The sequence below is a fragment of the Theileria orientalis genome, chromosome 3, assembly GCF_000740895.1.
Source record: "Theileria orientalis strain Shintoku DNA, chromosome 3, complete genome".
NCBI classification, from domain to species: domain Eukaryota; phylum Apicomplexa; class Aconoidasida; order Piroplasmida; family Theileriidae; genus Theileria; species Theileria orientalis.
The window spans coordinates 822175-839169 of record NC_025262.1 but is presented as its reverse complement, the minus strand read 5'-3'; the positions used below and the strand labels follow the sequence as shown (position 1 = coordinate 839169).

General features: G+C 45.8%; 8 protein-coding genes across 8 annotated transcripts; 3 read left to right on the top strand and 5 right to left on the bottom strand.

Annotated features, from left to right (window-relative positions):
• Positions 1–145: 145 nt before the first annotated feature.
• TOT_030000384 (conserved hypothetical protein) lies at positions 146–5944 on the bottom strand (the record flags this gene model as incomplete). The annotated part of the gene is made up of 1 exon (XM_009693127.1): positions 146–5944. One exon carries the CDS (start codon positions 5942–5944, stop codon positions 146–148), a length of 5799 nt encoding a protein of 1932 aa, XP_009691422.1.
• A 416-nt stretch (positions 5945–6360) lies between these two features.
• On the bottom strand, positions 6361–10095 carry TOT_030000383 (uncharacterized protein; the record flags this gene model as incomplete). The annotated part of the gene is made up of 5 exons (XM_009693126.1): positions 6361–6976; positions 7058–7487; positions 7719–9579; positions 9612–9830; positions 9862–10095. 5 exons carry the CDS (start codon positions 10093–10095, stop codon positions 6361–6363), a joined length of 3360 nt encoding a protein of 1119 aa, XP_009691421.1.
• Positions 10096–10328: 233 nt separating this feature from the next.
• TOT_030000918 (conserved hypothetical protein) lies at positions 10329–11446 on the top strand (the record flags this gene model as incomplete). Its single annotated transcript, XM_009693125.1, has 6 exons — positions 10329–10572; positions 10633–10856; positions 10888–10971; positions 11027–11126; positions 11186–11268; positions 11372–11446. 6 exons carry the CDS (start codon positions 10329–10331, stop codon positions 11444–11446), a joined length of 810 nt encoding a protein of 269 aa, XP_009691420.1.
• Positions 11447–11945: 499 nt separating this feature from the next.
• TOT_030000381 (high-mobility-group protein) lies at positions 11946–12227 on the bottom strand (the record flags this gene model as incomplete). The annotated part of the gene is made up of 1 exon (XM_009693124.1): positions 11946–12227. The coding sequence occupies one exon, from the start codon at positions 12225–12227 to the stop codon at positions 11946–11948; it is 282 nt and encodes a 93-aa protein (XP_009691419.1).
• A 564-nt stretch (positions 12228–12791) lies between these two features.
• On the bottom strand, positions 12792–12893 carry TOT_030000380 (hypothetical protein; the record flags this gene model as incomplete). The annotated part of the gene is made up of 1 exon (XM_009693123.1): positions 12792–12893. The coding sequence occupies one exon, from the start codon at positions 12891–12893 to the stop codon at positions 12792–12794; it is 102 nt and encodes a 33-aa protein (XP_009691418.1).
• A 170-nt stretch (positions 12894–13063) lies between these two features.
• On the top strand, positions 13064–15893 carry TOT_030000379 (origin recognition complex protein 1; the record flags this gene model as incomplete). Its single annotated transcript, XM_009693122.1, has 8 exons — positions 13064–13367; positions 13442–13605; positions 13662–13841; positions 13935–14386; positions 14553–14719; positions 14787–14877; positions 15099–15210; positions 15444–15893. The coding sequence occupies 8 exons, from the start codon at positions 13064–13066 to the stop codon at positions 15891–15893; spliced, it is 1920 nt and encodes a 639-aa protein (XP_009691417.1).
• Positions 15894–16045: 152 nt separating this feature from the next.
• Positions 16046–16410, bottom strand: TOT_030000378 (hypothetical protein; the record flags this gene model as incomplete). Its single annotated transcript, XM_009693121.1, has 2 exons — positions 16046–16250; positions 16286–16410. 2 exons carry the CDS (start codon positions 16408–16410, stop codon positions 16046–16048), a joined length of 330 nt encoding a protein of 109 aa, XP_009691416.1.
• A 128-nt stretch (positions 16411–16538) lies between these two features.
• On the top strand, positions 16539–16945 carry TOT_030000377 (uncharacterized protein; the record flags this gene model as incomplete). Its single annotated transcript, XM_009693120.1, is given in 3 exon segments — positions 16539–16641; positions 16652–16788; positions 16871–16945. 3 exon segments carry the CDS (start codon positions 16539–16541, stop codon positions 16943–16945), a joined length of 315 nt encoding a protein of 104 aa, XP_009691415.1.
• Between the last annotated feature and the right edge of the window lie 50 nt (positions 16946–16995).

Here is a 16995-nt window from a genome sequence, read left to right as displayed (position 1 = left end):
ACACAGTTAACAATATACCACCTATCTATCTAACGGCATAACCAACGAACTAACCGCCTAACTAAATAGGTATCTAAGTAGCAGACTAATTAAATAACAACCAGCACCGATTTCAGTAAATAGCAAGACAATCAACGTTCATCACTTACTCGTCGAGCTCCTCGCCGCCGCCGCTTCCCGTGTAACTGCCCTCGCCGTGCCTCGGGCCTTCCATCGTCCTCTCGATCACTATGTTCAGCTTGTCGATGTTGTACACGTTGTTCGTGAAGAGCGATGGCTCTACCGTTTTTATCGCAGACTCCAAAAACTGCGCCAGCCACTCGCCGTTGCCCTTCATCTGGTTCAGCAGCGTCAGCTGCGTGTAGAGCCCGTTGTAGACCTGCGGCAGGATGTCCACCTTGTACATCATGAGCACGAAGATGCAGCTCAGCGCGACCACGAAGCAGACGCAGACGATTTCGTCGTTCACCAGCTTCAGGTCGCTGTCGTAGAGGCCCACGTCCAGCCTGTTCGAGGACTCCACCTTCGCCTCCAGGTCGTCTCGGTTCTCGAAGGTCGTCGGCGTGACTTCGTCCGGGTTGTTCAGGTTACTGCTGTAGATCGTCAGCAGCGAGAGCTTGTGGATCAGGTTGAGCAGCAGCGACGGGATGTTCAGGTTTTCCACCTGCAGGTCCGAGTCGAGGAAGCCTATGAACGTGTTGACCAGCCTCGTGTACACGCTCTCGATGTCCAGGTCGTAGTTCCTGACCGAAATGTTCGAGTTGATCTTGTAGTACGTCAGCGTCAGCTCCATGTTCAGGTTCGACTTGATCTTGAGCAGGCTCTCGACGACGCTCAGCGTGTTAACGTTGACGATCAGGTCGCTGTCGCTCGCCATGTACCCCGTGTCCTTGCTCAGGTACTCGGCCTCCGCGTCCTCCAGCGTCTGCCCGGCGTACTGGCTCGTGTGCCCGCTCGACATGCTCACCATGCTGCTGCTGTGGTACGAGTACTTGATCTGCTTCGAGCTGTACCTTGCGGGTATGATTGAGGAGAGCGTTCTCAGGACCGGGCACTTCGAGTGCGGCCTCTTGAACTCGAAGTTGTTGAACTCGACGAGCACGTTCCCGTCCAGGTACTTGTAGTCGTCCTCGTAGTAGTAGTTGTTGCAGTAGCTCTCCGTGAAGCTCTGGGTCGCGTAGTCGAGGTAGTCGTGTTCGTCGAAGTTGTCGAACTTCTGGAAGTGCAGGAAGTTTGCTGCGTAGATCAGTATCTTGTCCCAGCTCGTGTAGCTGTTAAGCAGGGAGTGCAGCAGCACTGAGATGATCGGCGTCTTGTCCAGGTAGTACTGCGAGCTTCTTCTTATCATCTGCTCCACCTGGTGCATGTCCAGGCTCTTGAGTACGATCCCGATGCTCACGTTAATGATGAGCTCGTCGACGTCGCCGTCCAGCAGTTCCAGCAGGTTTGCCTCTCTGTCTGGCTCCGAGCCCACGCCCGCTCGCGTCTCCTCGTTGCACAGCTGCTCCACCTCCATGCTCAGCTCCTCCTCTTCGGTCGCCCTTCCTCTGCCTAGCACACTCGCAGGTCCTCCTCCCGGACTCGCCTCCTCGTACCTTCCCGACTTCGGCAGCTCCATCGCGTGCGTGTGCAGCAACACGTACTGCGCCTTCATGTTCTGCACCTTTTTGAAAACGTATCCCAGGTCAAACTCGTACAGCTTTGCCAGGAGTATGCAGAGCGACATGTTTCCCAGGTACTGGTGAATCACGTCGATTGCGTCCTGCACTCTGTTCGCCAGGATAAGCATTGCTGAGGAGAGCAGGTACCTTCTCTGCGATATCAGTGCGAACGCGTTTTTCACCGACGCGTCCTTCCACCTCTCGAGGCTGAAGTCGTTGGTCAGGAAGTTTGCGAATTTTTCGAAGCCCTTCGTCTTCAGCAGCATGCTGTATATCTTCACCTTGCCCTGCAGCATCAGGTATAAGCCGAACTGGTCAAAGTCCTCGATGTTCTTGTAGCTCTTCACCTTGAGCCTGAAGTACTTTTCCACCTCTTCGAAGAGCAGCTTATACGTCTCCTTGTTCTTTATCCAGTAGCCCACCTTCACTTCGTCCAGGTACTCCATGTAGTCCACCTTGTGCTCCTCGTTCTTTCCTCCCAGCGGCTCCAGCTCCTTCTTGTGGTACTCGTTTAGCTCCACGAACAGGTGGTGGTCGTTTTTGATTAGGAGCAGCCATATAAGACTGTTGTCCTCCTCGTCCTCTTCTTCTCCACTCGACATCAGCGGGTTATTTCTCAACAACTGCCTCTTTTCGTCGTACTTCGTTCTCAGGTACTCCTTGTACTTGTTCAGGAACACTGCTTCCAGCTCCGCCGCGCTCCTGTTCGTGTTATAGTACGACGACCCCCCTGACGTCGACGCCATATACAACATAAGTGCGCTCAGGACGTTGTTGTCCGCCCCCAGCTTATTCGACGTCTGCTCCATTCCCATCTTCAGCACCACCTTCGAGTTTACGCACAGGTTGCAGCTCTCCTCGTTTTCGTCGTCCTCCTCGTCACTCGTGCCCACCGTTCCCACGAAGCTGTCCATGTCGCTGTCCGTGTTAAAGATAAGCAGGTTTTCTCCTTTCGCCGTGTACTTGATGAGCACGTTTATCAGTTGGTACTGCTCATACCACGTCAGTCCTATCAGTCTTATCACCTGCAGGTACACGATCAGCTCCTTCACCAGCAGCTCATCGTCCTGCTTAAAGTTCGAGTACTCGTTGAAGTACTCGTTGAACTCGTCGTCGACCACGTAGTCGTACAATATATTTTTCTTCTTCGCCTCGTCCACTTCCTTGTCCTCCGCGTATATGTTAGTGATTGGGCTGAAGCCTATGTGCGACGTGTGCGTGCTCGTCGTGTACAGGCTCTTCACTACGTAGTCGAAGAAGAACCTGTTGAACTTGCAGAAAAGCTTCAGGCTCAGCGTCTTAAATATTATACAGTTGCAGCTGCTCACTCCGTACTCTCCCATTTCCTCAGCGTCCACTCTTTCTCTCGAATCTGCTGAGCTGCTGTCGTACGGGTCCGCGTTGATGCAGTACACTTCGTTGTTCAACTGGTTCAGCGTCTTTCTGTACACGAAGACCAGCATGTTGATCAGCTTCGACGCGATGTTGTTCAGCCCCAGCTTGTATATCGTAAGCACGGTCTCCGGGTGGTACACTGGGTACATCTTGTTCTTGAAGTGGCATCCCATGAACAGCGGCAGCTCGTCCAGCACCTCACTTTCCTCGGCCAGAAGCATCCTTTCGCTTTCCGACAACTCCTCGCTCACCCTCCTTCCCTTGATCAGTATCTTCAGGTCTCCCAGCACGTACTCCTTTCTATCTTCGTGGTTTTCCAAAAAGTACTTATTTTTTGTGAGAAAGTCGTAGTAGTAGCTCTCCTTTATCTCCATCCACTTAACGATTTTGTGCCTTCTGATCAGGTACAGGTATATTACATCTTCAGCGCCACTCTCTTCACTCTCGTCGCATCTTTCCTCTTCTTCGAACTCCGTTATCAACTTAAATTTAGACAGCAAACAGAAGTAGTTCGAGTCGCACCATTTTTTGAACTGCAACACTGCGTCCGCTACTTGATCATCCTGGTGATCACTCCAACTTGAGCCCATGTACCGCCGATCCTCTCCCGACCTGTTGTACTGGCGACTCACACCGTTTTGCGGCGACGTTTGCCTTCCAATTCTACGGTCTGACGCAACACTGTTGCCATACTTCATGTATGGGTCATCGTCACTAAACTGACTTGCTCTTTCTTCCCCCTTATCAGGGCTACACTTATCAAAATTCGATTGCCCTGGTGTTTCTGGTGCGTTGTGATCATAGGGTGGGCGCTTTATACTACTTGAATACTGTGTTGCTGCAGTCTCGACCCGAGTTGTGCTACTAACATTTAGCCTGTCAATCGGTTTAAGTGTAGGAGAGTGACGCGAACCAACATTTTTATAAGTGCCTGACATTTGTACTGACTCGCCGTAACAACTAAAATGCTTACCCGGCTGCACATTCGGCGATTTAAACAGCCACTGCCCCTTCATGTTCAACTTGTAGTTTTCCCATTTGTAGAAACCGCAGTTGTACAACCCGTCCTCCCCAACCGTGCCACGACCGTCCTCCTGGGCTCTTGCGCTCTCCGGGTTCCCGTAATCTCTCTGCGACTCCAGCCCGTGCGGGCTGAACACTATGAAGTACAGCTGGTGGTGGTACTCGACCACCTGGAACGTCGACACGAAGCGCAGGTTGTGTATCTTGTGGTAGGTTATGTCGTTCGGGTCGTGCTTCTTGCTCGTCAGGGCGCTCAGCTTCCCGCTGAATGAGTGAATTATGTACAGCGTCTCGTCCTTGTCGCTGAACACCTTCACGTTTTTTACCTTTTTGCTGCTCTTGATTTTGCTGATGAAGTAGTTTTCGATGTACACGAACTGCTCGTTGACCTTCAGGTACAGCGGCGTGCTCGGGTGGAACATGTACCTTATCACCAGGCCCACTATGTTGTCCACCGACTCCTTTATGTGTTCGTCCTTCAGAAACAGGTCGTACGGCGAGAGCAGCAGGTTTATCGTCACGTCGTTCTCGTTAAGCACGTTCAGGTTTATCGGCGGTATTATCTTGTTGAGTCCCTTCGATATCTGCATCCCTATCAGCTCGTCCAGGACGTCGTTGTAGCCGCTCTCCTCCTCCTTCGCCGTCGTGTTGTCGCTTCCCACGTCCGAGCCCGTCAGACTGCTCTCCTTGTTGCTCATTGCGCTGTAGAAGTTACTCAGGTTCGTCGACTTGAGCGTGATCCACTTGCTCACGCTGATCGGGAACTTCGTCGTTATCTTGTTCGGCCTCAGCGTCTCGCTCGTGTACAGCGTCACCAGCCCCGTCTCGAATGTGTGATTGCACATCACCACTGACTCGATCGACTTGATTTTGATCGGCATTGTTATCTCGTTGCTTCCCAGGATGTACTCGCTCGTCACTGCCAGCTGGTAGTTGTACAGGCCGTCGATTCCGTAGATTTCAAAGTACTGTGCGTAGTCGTCGTACCTTCCAAACACGATGTTCTCGTCCTGCGAGGCTCCTGTCGACTCTTCTTCTTCTTCGTCCTCCTTGTCCTCGTGGTCAGTCTCCCAGAGGCATTCTTCCACGTCCGTCTTCAGGTCCATGCTATTGAAGTAGTCGCACAGGTAACTGTGTCGCACGTCCTCCTCCACGTTCAGATTCAGGTCCGGCCTCGCCATGCTGTCCTGCTCGTTCGTCACGATGCTGTAGTGGCTCGCCGTGGTCGTGTTGTAGAAGATTATGAATGCTCTGCTGCTGAAGTTGTAGTCCAGCACCTCGCTCTCTATGTTCATCCACAGGCACTGGAAGTTCAGGTCGTAGTTGACGTTTTGCAGCGCTATCTGGATGCAGATCTCGAACGAGTCCTTCATCTCGTTGAAGCGCCATATGTACGCCATGTACTTCTTCGTCAAGGTCACCAGGAACAGCTTGTGCACTGGCGTCGGCGCGTTGCGATTTTTCTTCCAGCTCGCGCTTATCACTGAGTTATGGTGGCACAGCGACCACAACTCCCCCTTCAGTATCGTTTTAGAGGTCCTGTCCGAGCTCTGCGTGCTCACGAAGCCGAGATTCTTCCGCTGCGCCGTCTCGCTCAGAAGCAGGTCCTTCACCACCGCGTCGTACCTCTCCAGCCAGAAAACCAGCAGTGTGGTATTTATCGGCTCCTCATCGTCGCTGCTTTTGCTCTTACTTCTGAGTATAGAGGCCACTATTGTCAAATTGTCCGTGGCAGACCAGGGTGTAGTGGAATTTTTTCTTCCTACGGATAAAGTTGCGAAATCCAACACATCTATTGTACAGCTATCTTCTTTAGACCCGTATGCAGGCCTCAATATTTTACGAATGTATGAAATATGTCTCATTTTATCTTATCACTCCACCTTCGGATTATTTGTATTCCGAGTCCAACTCCGCGTGTTTTTAAACATTATATTTATTGTTTTTTTCAATCATGCTGTTCGTGTTTTCATGATTCGGTTGGACTACATTAAAACTTATATTTTGCGGAACTACACATAGATTCCAGTCCCACCATCCATTACACAATAAATATTTATTTTCACCGAATATCTTTTCAAATTACTCAAATTTCACCATCGCAACTTCCATTTTCACCATTAATCGTATATTTTAATACATATACCTTCAATTTTCCTTTTTACTCCCTAACTCCTCAGCACATTTATCCACCCACTCAAATACCACCTACTCTTTTAAAACACACTTTCACAGACACGCAATGCCATATACTCATCTATAATACTAATATTATTTAAATTTACATTTTTGCGTTTGTGAACTTGCAGTTTCCTATTAGTGTCAGCGTCAGCTGGTCCGTCGTTATCAGCTTCAGGTAGTGCGCGTTCTGCGCGTCGTTTTTGACGAAGTGCTGCAGCGACTGCGTTGCGATTGTGCCCTTCTTGGCGTTGCCCGGCACCAGTTTCAGCACGTGCCTGTAGTGTTTGATTGCCGAGTAGGGCGCGCACATCGGAATGACGCTGAGCACGTCGTCGTCCTCCTTCAGTTCTCTGCTCAGGCACGACAGCTGCTTCATGTATGTCTCCAGCTCCCTGTCGCTGATCGTCGGTATCTCCTTGTCCCTGCCCTTGAGCCTGCTCTCCTTCGCCCTGTCCGTGGTCACTGGGCCCACCTGGAAGCTCGTCTTCGTTGCCGCCCCAGTCCTCTGCTTCATCTTCTTCGATCCCGTCAACATTCTCCTCAGTTCCTGCGTTTCCTCGTCGTCTTGTGCGTACTTCTTTTTCACCTTGCTTGCCTTCTGACTCATTAGCCTCATTGCCCTGTTACTGCTCTTCTTGACGTTCAACTCGTGCTCGGCCTTCAAGGCCACCTTTACCGCAGCCCCTTTCGGCCCACCCATGCTTGCGCTGCTTCCGCTCCCCAGTGCGTTCCCGTGCTTACTTTCTGATGCGAAACTCTGCGAACTTGGCTGCGAGTCCAGACCCCCTCGTTCATACTCGTCATCTTCTTCGTCCTCTTCTCCCACCTCCTCTTCTTCGTCAGAGTCCATTTTATTGTTCTCTGAGTTGATCAGCTTCCTCAGTTCTGACAGGTTCGGACTAACGCATGTTGCTTTTCTCTGTCGAATTTTCCTAATTGCTTCTTCTGTGTGTGAGACTCTTTCTGGCTCCATTATCTTCACTGTTCTACCAGCTTCCTCGTCTGATGACTCTTCTTCCTCTTCCTCTTCCTCTTCCTCATCATCTCCTGACGACTTCGTCAAATTAAGCATTTCCAGCCTATCTTTGAGCTTATTAAGCTGTGCTTTCAGCGGGTATGCTGTTGCCAACCTACCTCTCGTCCTCTTTACAATGTTAGCTTCACACTCCCCAATTGTAACTACATTTCCCATTCTAACCGATTTATCCTCGTGGTCTATGTTGTCGTCTAGGTTGTCGTCTAAATTGTCGTCATCCAGATTACCATCTTCTAAGTCGTCCAAGTTGTCTTCTAAGTCGTCCAAGTTGTCTTCTAAGTCGTCCAAGTTGTCTTCTAAGTCGTCCAGGTTATCATGGTCGTCCGATTCGTCATCCTCATCCTCATCGTCATCCTCTAAATCATTGTCCATGTCATCATTTTCAGCCAAATCTTCATCTTCATCGTCCTCCTTATCCGTACTAATATCTTCATCTACTTCATAAGTATCCTCCTCGTCTTCTTCGTCTACGCTATCTACAGACTCCCCTTCTTGATCTAGAGCTCCATCCATATCCTCCTCATCCTCTTCTTCCCCTTCATAATTATCTTCCATATAATTTTCTTCCTCGTCATATTCTCTCTGATTTATTTCGTCATCGTCATAATCTTCATTTTCCTGTTCCATATAATCTTCCTCATCTTCCTCCACATCATCGGTACTGGAATATTCACCCACTTCTTCCCCTCCCTGTCCAACTTGCTCATCCTCCTCATCCTCCTGCTCATTCCTTTCATCATTCACGCCATGATTCCCTGCTTCTTCCTTCGCTGCCAACTCCGCCTCCTCTTGGTTATCTAGTGTCTGGAACGGATGCACTTGGAACAGGTACGTTATTCCCATCTCCAGCTTCTGCGGCTGCAGGTAGTTTTTCTTTCCTCTGATCACAAAGGATCCTTGCGGCACGTACTCTCCTGTCGGTGGCGTCTTCGACACCTGGTGCCAGTACACCCACCAACTCTGCACTGAGAACTTGTCGTTCCATGCGTTACTGTGGCACACTGCAAAGTTTGCCGCCTCCTCTATTGACACTCTTATCTTTGCTATGAACTCTTCTTCGTTCCCTCTTCCTCCTGCCTTTTCCACTTCGCTTACCTCTGCGCTTTCACTTGACTTTATCAGCTCCTGCGAGTTCGTTTTCAGGATAACTGACGACGCTCCGTGTATGTCCGCGTGGAAGTACAGGTCTCCCTTCGTCAGGTACTTTTTGACCAGGAGTTCGTTCTGCAGCGAGTCTCTTCCGGCCAGCACCAGGTATCCTTGACTCGTTATAAACCAGTAGAACTTTTCAAACCAGAACCTCTTTCTCAGGCTACTTATTTTAACTTCTCTCGTTCTTCTGTCGCCCTTCTTAACTTCTGGCTGCTTACTCAGCGACTTTGCCACCTTTTTCAGTGCATACTCCTTTCCTATCTTCGTTCTCTCCAGCTTATTTTCCGCCTTCTTCCTGTTGATGTAGAACTTCTTAAGGTTCTGGTACCCCGTGAGCCTATAATCCAACACTACCACCTGCTCCTCAACCAATTCCTTCCTCTCCGGTTCATCGTCTCTCTCATTCCCCTCTGGGTTACTCACAAACACCAGCGTCTGGTTCGGTATATTTATCTCCTTAATGTAACACACCAACGGGTGGTTCTGCTTCCTCTGTATTTGCAGCTGTTCGTATATGTCGTTCCAGGACGCTCCTGATGCTATCAGCGCCTTCGTCAGGTTAAGGCAGTTGTCCACGATATCTATGTTTTCTTCCAGAACTCTTATTTGCTTATCGTATCCCATGATTTCCTCCATCAACTTCGACTCACGTTTATCTTGATCTGCCTTAATTTTCGTCAGCTTTGTTGGCTTTTTACTCTCCGTTTTCTTCTCCTGCTTCACCAGCTCATTCTTCGTGAAGAATGCGTCCAGTGCGTAGTTATAATCCTCGTGGTACTCTGCGTTCTGCAGTTCAAACGGTCCAAAATCGTCCATGACTCCCTTTGCGTTCCTGTATATGTATCCTGGAACTATGTCCTTCCTCGTCAACAGGCCCACCAAACACTGCCTCACTGCCTCAACGTACTCGTAAACCACATCCAGCTCATCCATTGCGTACACTCTATCCAACTTCTTCACATCTTCTTCTGCGTTCCCATTCATTTTCAACACCGAGAGTATGAACCCGTTGTGGATCGATGGGAAAATTGTCTTCACCAGGTCCGTCAACTTATTTCCCATCACCAACTCCTCCACCAGTGTCCTTTTTACTGGCTCGAACCACGAATTATACTCCATGTCGCACACATACTACACCAATCTCATGTTATTCTACAACTTACGTTCGTTCCCACTTTAAAGAAGTTATCTCCTGTGTTCTTCGGCTTCAGCACTGCCAATACCTTGTACTCGTGGTCCGTGAGGTATATGTTCCCTGGCAGGAACAGCTGCACGATCAGGTGCATTGCGTGCTCCTCCGAGCTAAAGGTGAAGTCGATGATCCTGTCTTGTGACATCTGCTTCACATCTCTAAGCCTCCGGTTTCTCAGGTGCTTGCGCAGCTACACATTCGTGAATTTTACTAAACATTACCTTTGCGTTAAAATTTGAGGGAAGGTGGTCCACCGATCTCAGAAACTGCGTTGTGTGGATTCTACAGCCTATTTCGATAAGAACATATATTTTATTTTCATTTCTGGAGAACTTAAGTATGAACAGTCTGTTCGTGATATCGTATATGTTCACAAGGGTAATGTTGTCGAGTGTTTTCTTCAAATTTGCAACGGAAATTGCAACATCAATGGCGTTCAATCTCTCTCTAACCATGTTTCACAAACAAAAGGGTTACTCAATCATTTTTGCGGTGAATTAAACGAATTAAGCACATTGATAAATTCGGAGACTGATAGCTAAATTATATTATAAAACTTAAACTAAAAGACAAATTTAACCGTAGTATATCAATATAAATACAAAAATATGCAATGTGTATTAAAATTTAAAGTAATCAGCCCTCTAAGATCTACTGCCACATCAATAGACAAACCACTAAATATAAAATGAAAAATAAGGTGAATAAACAAAATGGAATTGTGAAAAAACAATTAAGTGATTACAATAATTTGTTGAAGATTCGTGTTTGTTTACAGAAACTTAATTCCTGCATACAGCTATGGCCTCATCCTTATTTACACAATTTGGCAACCCAAAATTTACCCAGCGAACACAGTAACACTCTAAATCAAATTAGAGACAATTTTTTACAGCTCAGTAAATTATTTTTTTTAAAACTATCGAGAACAGGTACTAAAAGCTACACTGCCACACCTTCTCAGTGTTTTGCAACAATTAACTCACTTTCAGGATCCATTTCTCTCAACCAGGATTTATTCCAAAATTTCGACTACTTGCCCAAAAGAAGGCCGGCCTTACTCGATAGGCTGGATTACTTGAATGATATAACCAACTTCAACGTTAACAGATCGTTCAAAGTCATAAACAATAACATTTCGACGCAGATAAAGTTCTTTCACGAGAACCCTGATAAATTTATAAAGAAATCGCACATACTGAACCTGCCGAACAACGTATTTTAACCCTTTCTTAACCAGGTTGTAGATAGTTGGCTACGATTTTTTGACAAGACACTTCGGAGCAGATCAATCTAAAAAACTGCACATAGAAGAAATATATAACGACCAGGTTAGTGGATAGGTTAATTCAGTCTTGGTGTGTTGGTAAAATAATAAATAAATAGGTGTTTTACGTCAAGTTGTTGAACTACTTGATACAAAACGACAGCACATCGGATGTGGACCTGAAGAGTGAAGAGTCCCTAATAAAGAATAACCAGCAAGGTAAGACATAGAGTTAGATTAGGATAGCATAAGTAAGAACAGAGTTGACACAAATTTAGATAAGCAGAGGCTATCTCTGAATAAAACGTCGAAGGGAAGGAAGGTTAAGTACACACTGATAGAGAAGCTCGAAAACTTCGTGGTAAATTAGCTAGTATAATTATTGATGTTTTTAATAGCATAATTACTTTTACTAACATTGCTGATATTAAAAATATTGGTGCTTATTAATCAAATTTATTTAGGAACGTACCACCAATAAGAGCTTCACGTCGCCAGACTTCACCAATTTATTAATCAATTCACTGTTCAAGTCGTAGTAATCTCCCCGTTAGACAACCAGGCGAAGGGCAGTTGCGCTGATAGAAGTATTAAGGTCCCACACACACGTAAATGGGAGCCGAATCAAGCCTCACAGTAGAGATAGGGTCGGGAAAGTACGATCTCGAATACTACCTAGACCTCTTCAATGACGTAAGTGCAAGTTACTCACAAGTGTTGCCAGGAAAAATTTAAGCAGTTGGTGATAGTAACCCCGCTGAAGGACTCCTCGAAGGGCATATCGCTGTGCGAGAGAATAAAGAGGAACGTCAGAGTGACGTCGGAAATGGAAATGAGGAACTTCTTGGTACGTTGCCACGATAAAGTAAACACGCTCAGGAGGAAGGCAAGGAACGAAGGACCCTCTGCAAGCTAGTAATCACACTTAACCGCACCTAATGTAGTAGCCTAGAAACGAATACATATCTAAACACGTATGCGTCGAGTTGAAAAAACATAAAATTATGTGCGTTCAAAGTTACGAAACAAGGCGACAATCTACTTTTGGTATTCGAGCTTCTCCCTCTCGTACCTCTCCCTGTCAGCCTCGGCAAGCTTCTCGTAAGGAGCCTTCTCACTGTCGTCTAAAGAGTTCCAAGCAGCGCCGACGAGTTTGCCAACAGTTGCAACGTCCTTGGCCAAATCAGGGTTCTCTTTAATCAGCTCGTTCCTCTTCTCTTTGGCGAAAAACATATAGGACGAGAGGGCCCTTTTAGGGGCATTGGGATCCTTCTTGGTTCTCTTGCCTTTCTTAGCAGATTTCGACACTCGGGCGGCCATCTTCCTTTTGAGCTATGGTAATGGAGGGTGTAATGGACGCTGTAAAAAAACAAACTAACTACAACTTTCTGGAGATAAAACGCTTTAAACTAAACAAATGAGTAATTTCGGTTTACGATAATTAGTATAATGAAAAAGATGACCAAATCCGTATCGTTATAGGGCTGCTGGTAATTGGGATGTTATGTTAATTTGCACAAACACTAATGGGGAGAATACGTAAATATTAAATATCGTTTTGTCTACACACTGCTATAAGGCGGAAAACGGTTTATTTGGCCAGTTTGTTTTTCTTCCGGAACGCAAGTTACCCTGTTTTCCGTCCTTTTACACAATACCCAATTACACAATTTTTGTCGTCAAAACTTCTATATACATAATGCACATGAACAACACCTTAAAATAAATACACAAATTATTATAAGCTATTACAGTTGATATCACAATTTCTATTATTACAAAGAGCTTTGGTCTTGGTGCATACCCGTAAAATAATTTTTAGTTATTTATAGATTCCATATGTCTCCACTCAAATCTTCCATGCACATACACTTTTACACAGCTTTAGTCACTTAGTTTTCGATTATAACCTTGAAATCCTTGCACACCCTCCCACTTGTTATGTATACCCAAATGAGTGTGTTTAGCAACACCCTCCTGACACATTTACATAAATTATTTATAGTTTAACTAGTATATATCCCATATATTATTGTACATCTCCTTGCGTGGCATAAGAGACGACGAGTTGTTGTTGGTAGCCGTGTTAGGACAGTCCACACTCACTTATTAAATAGTGGAATCTCTCAACATTTTCTCAATATACACTGATTATAATGGTTTCCAAGTCATCACTGAGGAATAGTACCAACAAGAACAATAGGTTAAAGCAACCTTTAGACAGGAAATCGAAGGAGGTGCCAAACGGCACGCCTAGAACAAACAAAAAACACACAAATGGAGAGGAAACGGAAGTTTCTGGTTATGTTAGGGACCCGCATGGCGATGTCATCGCGACAATCAACGGAAAAAAGTTCTACAGATCTGTTTTAATCCACGATGAACTAATTTCAGTACACGATTCAGTGGATGTCCTAAGAACGAGTAGCAGAAGTAAGAAAACACGAGAATCGAATCTCGGTAAGCACAAAGACAGATAAATTTATGTTAAAATAATCATGTATTTATCACCGAAACAAACACAAACGGTACAGCTAAAATATCGGCAATATACGTCGATACGAACGGAAAGTTGATGGCCGAAGTGGCGTTTTACTTTGACTCGGGAGATAAACCACCAAACACAGACGAATCTGATGGAAACAGATCCAAATGGCCAGGATTTAGACACGTGAACGAAGTAGTAGCATACAACAAGGTTGTACAATAGAGCTAGTAGTTTGAATCAAAACAACAATATAATCCAATTTTTAGTTTGAAGACGTCGAAATTGAGACTTTCGACGAGAAGGTGACAGTGCACGCGTGTCTAGAGGACTACCAGAAGGAGATCGACTCGGGAGGGGATGAGGAGATAAATGTATTCTGCAACTATATCTGTTACCAGGAAAATGACTCGATAGTGCCATTTAACATTCAGAGAGATTGGGAGCAGGTAATTACGGAATGCAACAGATGCTCAGATAGACTAGAGGCCAGTTACGCAGTACACATTAACATTGCACACAACAAATTAAACATACCGTAGATCATGGTTGAGAGCAGTAAATATCACAGCATCTACTTTCCAACCGTGGTGTTCCAAAGGGATGAAGTGGACGAAGAAATACCAGCAGAGTTAAACCTGCAGTTGAACAACAACGAAAGAATACTGGGCAGAGAAGAGGAGGCGGAGCAGATCAAAACGTTCATGGAAGTAAACATAAAGCAGGGAGGAACGGGCCAAATACTGTACATCAGCGGAGTGCCCGGCACTGGAAAGACGGAGACAGTAAAGATGGTCTCGAGGGAGCTGATCAACAAGAAGCTTAAGGGCAAATTGCCCTGGTTCGACCTCATAGAAATCAACGCAGTGCACCTGTCGACGCCGAACGAGCTGTACCAAGTCTTTTATAACAAGTTATTCGGAAAACAGCCTCCCAACACACACAAGTGCTACGAAATGCTGGACGAATACTTCACAAACAATACAACGCCCTGGTAAGATTGCTGATAGATAGTACTTAGTTATGCACTTAAAGTCTCACATACTCTCACACACTCACACACACTCTCTCTCACACACATATATATATATATAGGCACATGTAAATATACATAAATACACACACACATACACACATGAACAATATTAATATGATTTTAGTATCTTAATATTGGACGAGGCGGACTATATAGTAACTAAAACACAAAAGGTGTTGTTCACACTCTTCGACCTACCCTGTAAAAAAAAGTCAAAGTTCATCTTAATCATCATTTCCAACACCATGGACTTGAATTACAAAATGAAATCCTCAATACAATCTCGTCTTGGTGAGTTGAATAAGAGAGAGCTATTGGCCAAATGATAATTAACACAGAATTAACGCACACTTTATAGGGTTCGGGAGCTTGGTGTTCAAACCATACAGATACCAGCAAATAATACAAGTGATTCAGGATAAACTAGGGAAGTACTCAGCAATAGACCCGTAAGTAAATGTAGATATACCAGCGACCATGTGTAATGTTACATATATGTATGCAGCTATTAGCAGTATTGTTGTTACTAAAGCTACCATTAGTGTTAACCATACCCATACCCATTACCCTTAATCATACTAGGAACCTTAATCATACCCATTACCCCTAATCATACATATACCCTTAATCATAACCATTTAAAGTTAAATTATCATACAATATAATTTAGAGTGGCACTACAGCTATGTGCTAGAAGAGTCACGAACTACAGTGGAGATATGAGAAAAGCACTGCAGATATGTAAGCTCGCCATAAAGGAGGCAAACGGAAAAAAGATAACTGTAAGCGAACCATTTAACCACATTAAAAAGCTACATAGTTGTTTTATTATTCTATATAGTTGACTAGGTTGCTATATAGTATACCAACGGTAACATTGTAAACCTCTACCACTTAATACATTTGATAAACCACTACCACGTAATACATTTTATAAACCACTACCACGTAATACATTTTATAAACCACTACCACGTAATTCACTTGATAAACCGCTAACGTATAATTAATTTAGGTCGCCGATATGAGTAGAATCAGTAACATGGTGCTTAACTCGTCAATCGTGGACGCACTGCAGTACGTGTCAGTCGGAATGAAGTGCCTGCTCGTGGCGATCATACTGGTGCTGAAGGAGCTGCAGATCTCAATCGCACCAGCAGTGAAGGTGTACAACACGTTCAGAGGAATGATAACAGTGCTAAAGCCGGAACTTGAAAACTGCGTGTGCAAGGACTCGTTCAAGCACCTGCTGCTCTCAATCCTGAACAACGGAGTAATATCGCTGGAGCCCACAGTCTTCTCGAGCTTCAGCTTCAGCGAAAAGAAGAAGACGAAGAAGGTCTTCGACGAGATCAACGAGGACATGGGCGACGTGGGAATAGTGTTCCAGGTCGACATTGGCCACCTGACGACGGCGCTGGCCAAGGACCCGTACTGGCACTCGAAACTCGAGTCGGCCGCCTAACGCAACGCAGCAGAGGCACCCTCCTGTCTAAACAGGCCAATCTCCGATTAGGCAGGGGAAGGAGTGTGCCAAAGCGAATAATTCATTGATCTATGCGCATACACACGTACGTAAGTTGCGATACAATATTTACATCAACGGGGAAATTGGGGCTATTTCCGCTTAAAACTCTTAAAAATCAGGTCTAACCTCGACTCAGGCTCTGGCTCAGGGGCGACAACGGGCGTGGGCTCGCTCCTGGGCTTAGCGAGCCCCTTCGAGGCCTTCTTCCTGGACACTCCCTTGAATTTGGATACTAGCTTCACCTGTTCGACAGATCTCTTAACAGGCACCTCCACCTTAAAGCCAACGCCGTGCCTAAAGGGACTGAATGAACACGCGTTTAAACGAACCTCCGCTTTCTCTTGCTCACATCCTCAGTGGGAGGTTTCTCCTCAGATTTATCCTCACCGTCAACGATTTTTAAGGAAGACTTAAGCTTCTTAACCACATCACTCTCGGGACTAGGATTAAACATAATATATGAAAAGTGTGTCGACCTTTTAAGCAAACGACCCGTGGCCACGCCCCCATGGCTCAAAGTGTTTATTACAGTATTTTTGTGTAAATAAGCCAACGATGAATCGTTAATTTTGTAAAAAACAAATGGTTCTGCTCGACTGTGAAGAGTTTCTCCAGGAACTGACTAAAATGGTCACCGAGGATTCCAAAGATTCCAGCAAGTCGCTCTGGATTACGTACAAAAGATGTTAGTTTAGCCCACTTTAACCCGTTCACTTCAGATATCCCAAATACGCGGACCTGGAAGCGGAAGAAGGCCGCCGATCCCGTTTCTGACGAGGAGCCGGTCTGCCTAATTCGCGCCAAGATCGGTAAACGCAAAATAAGCACATACGTGAGTTCCTACCCATACTACAGCCTTAATCCAGCTATTATCATCCTGCTATCTATTTTCAGCTGTTCACAGTTTTGTTCAGGTCACAAACTCAATTTCTGAGAATTTTACCAACGCGCTGAATCACATATCGGAATCGATGGCCGAAGGCACCTGAAACCACGGCACAGCACAGGCGCCAGTCCTGTCTCAGAGGTCACTCAATAG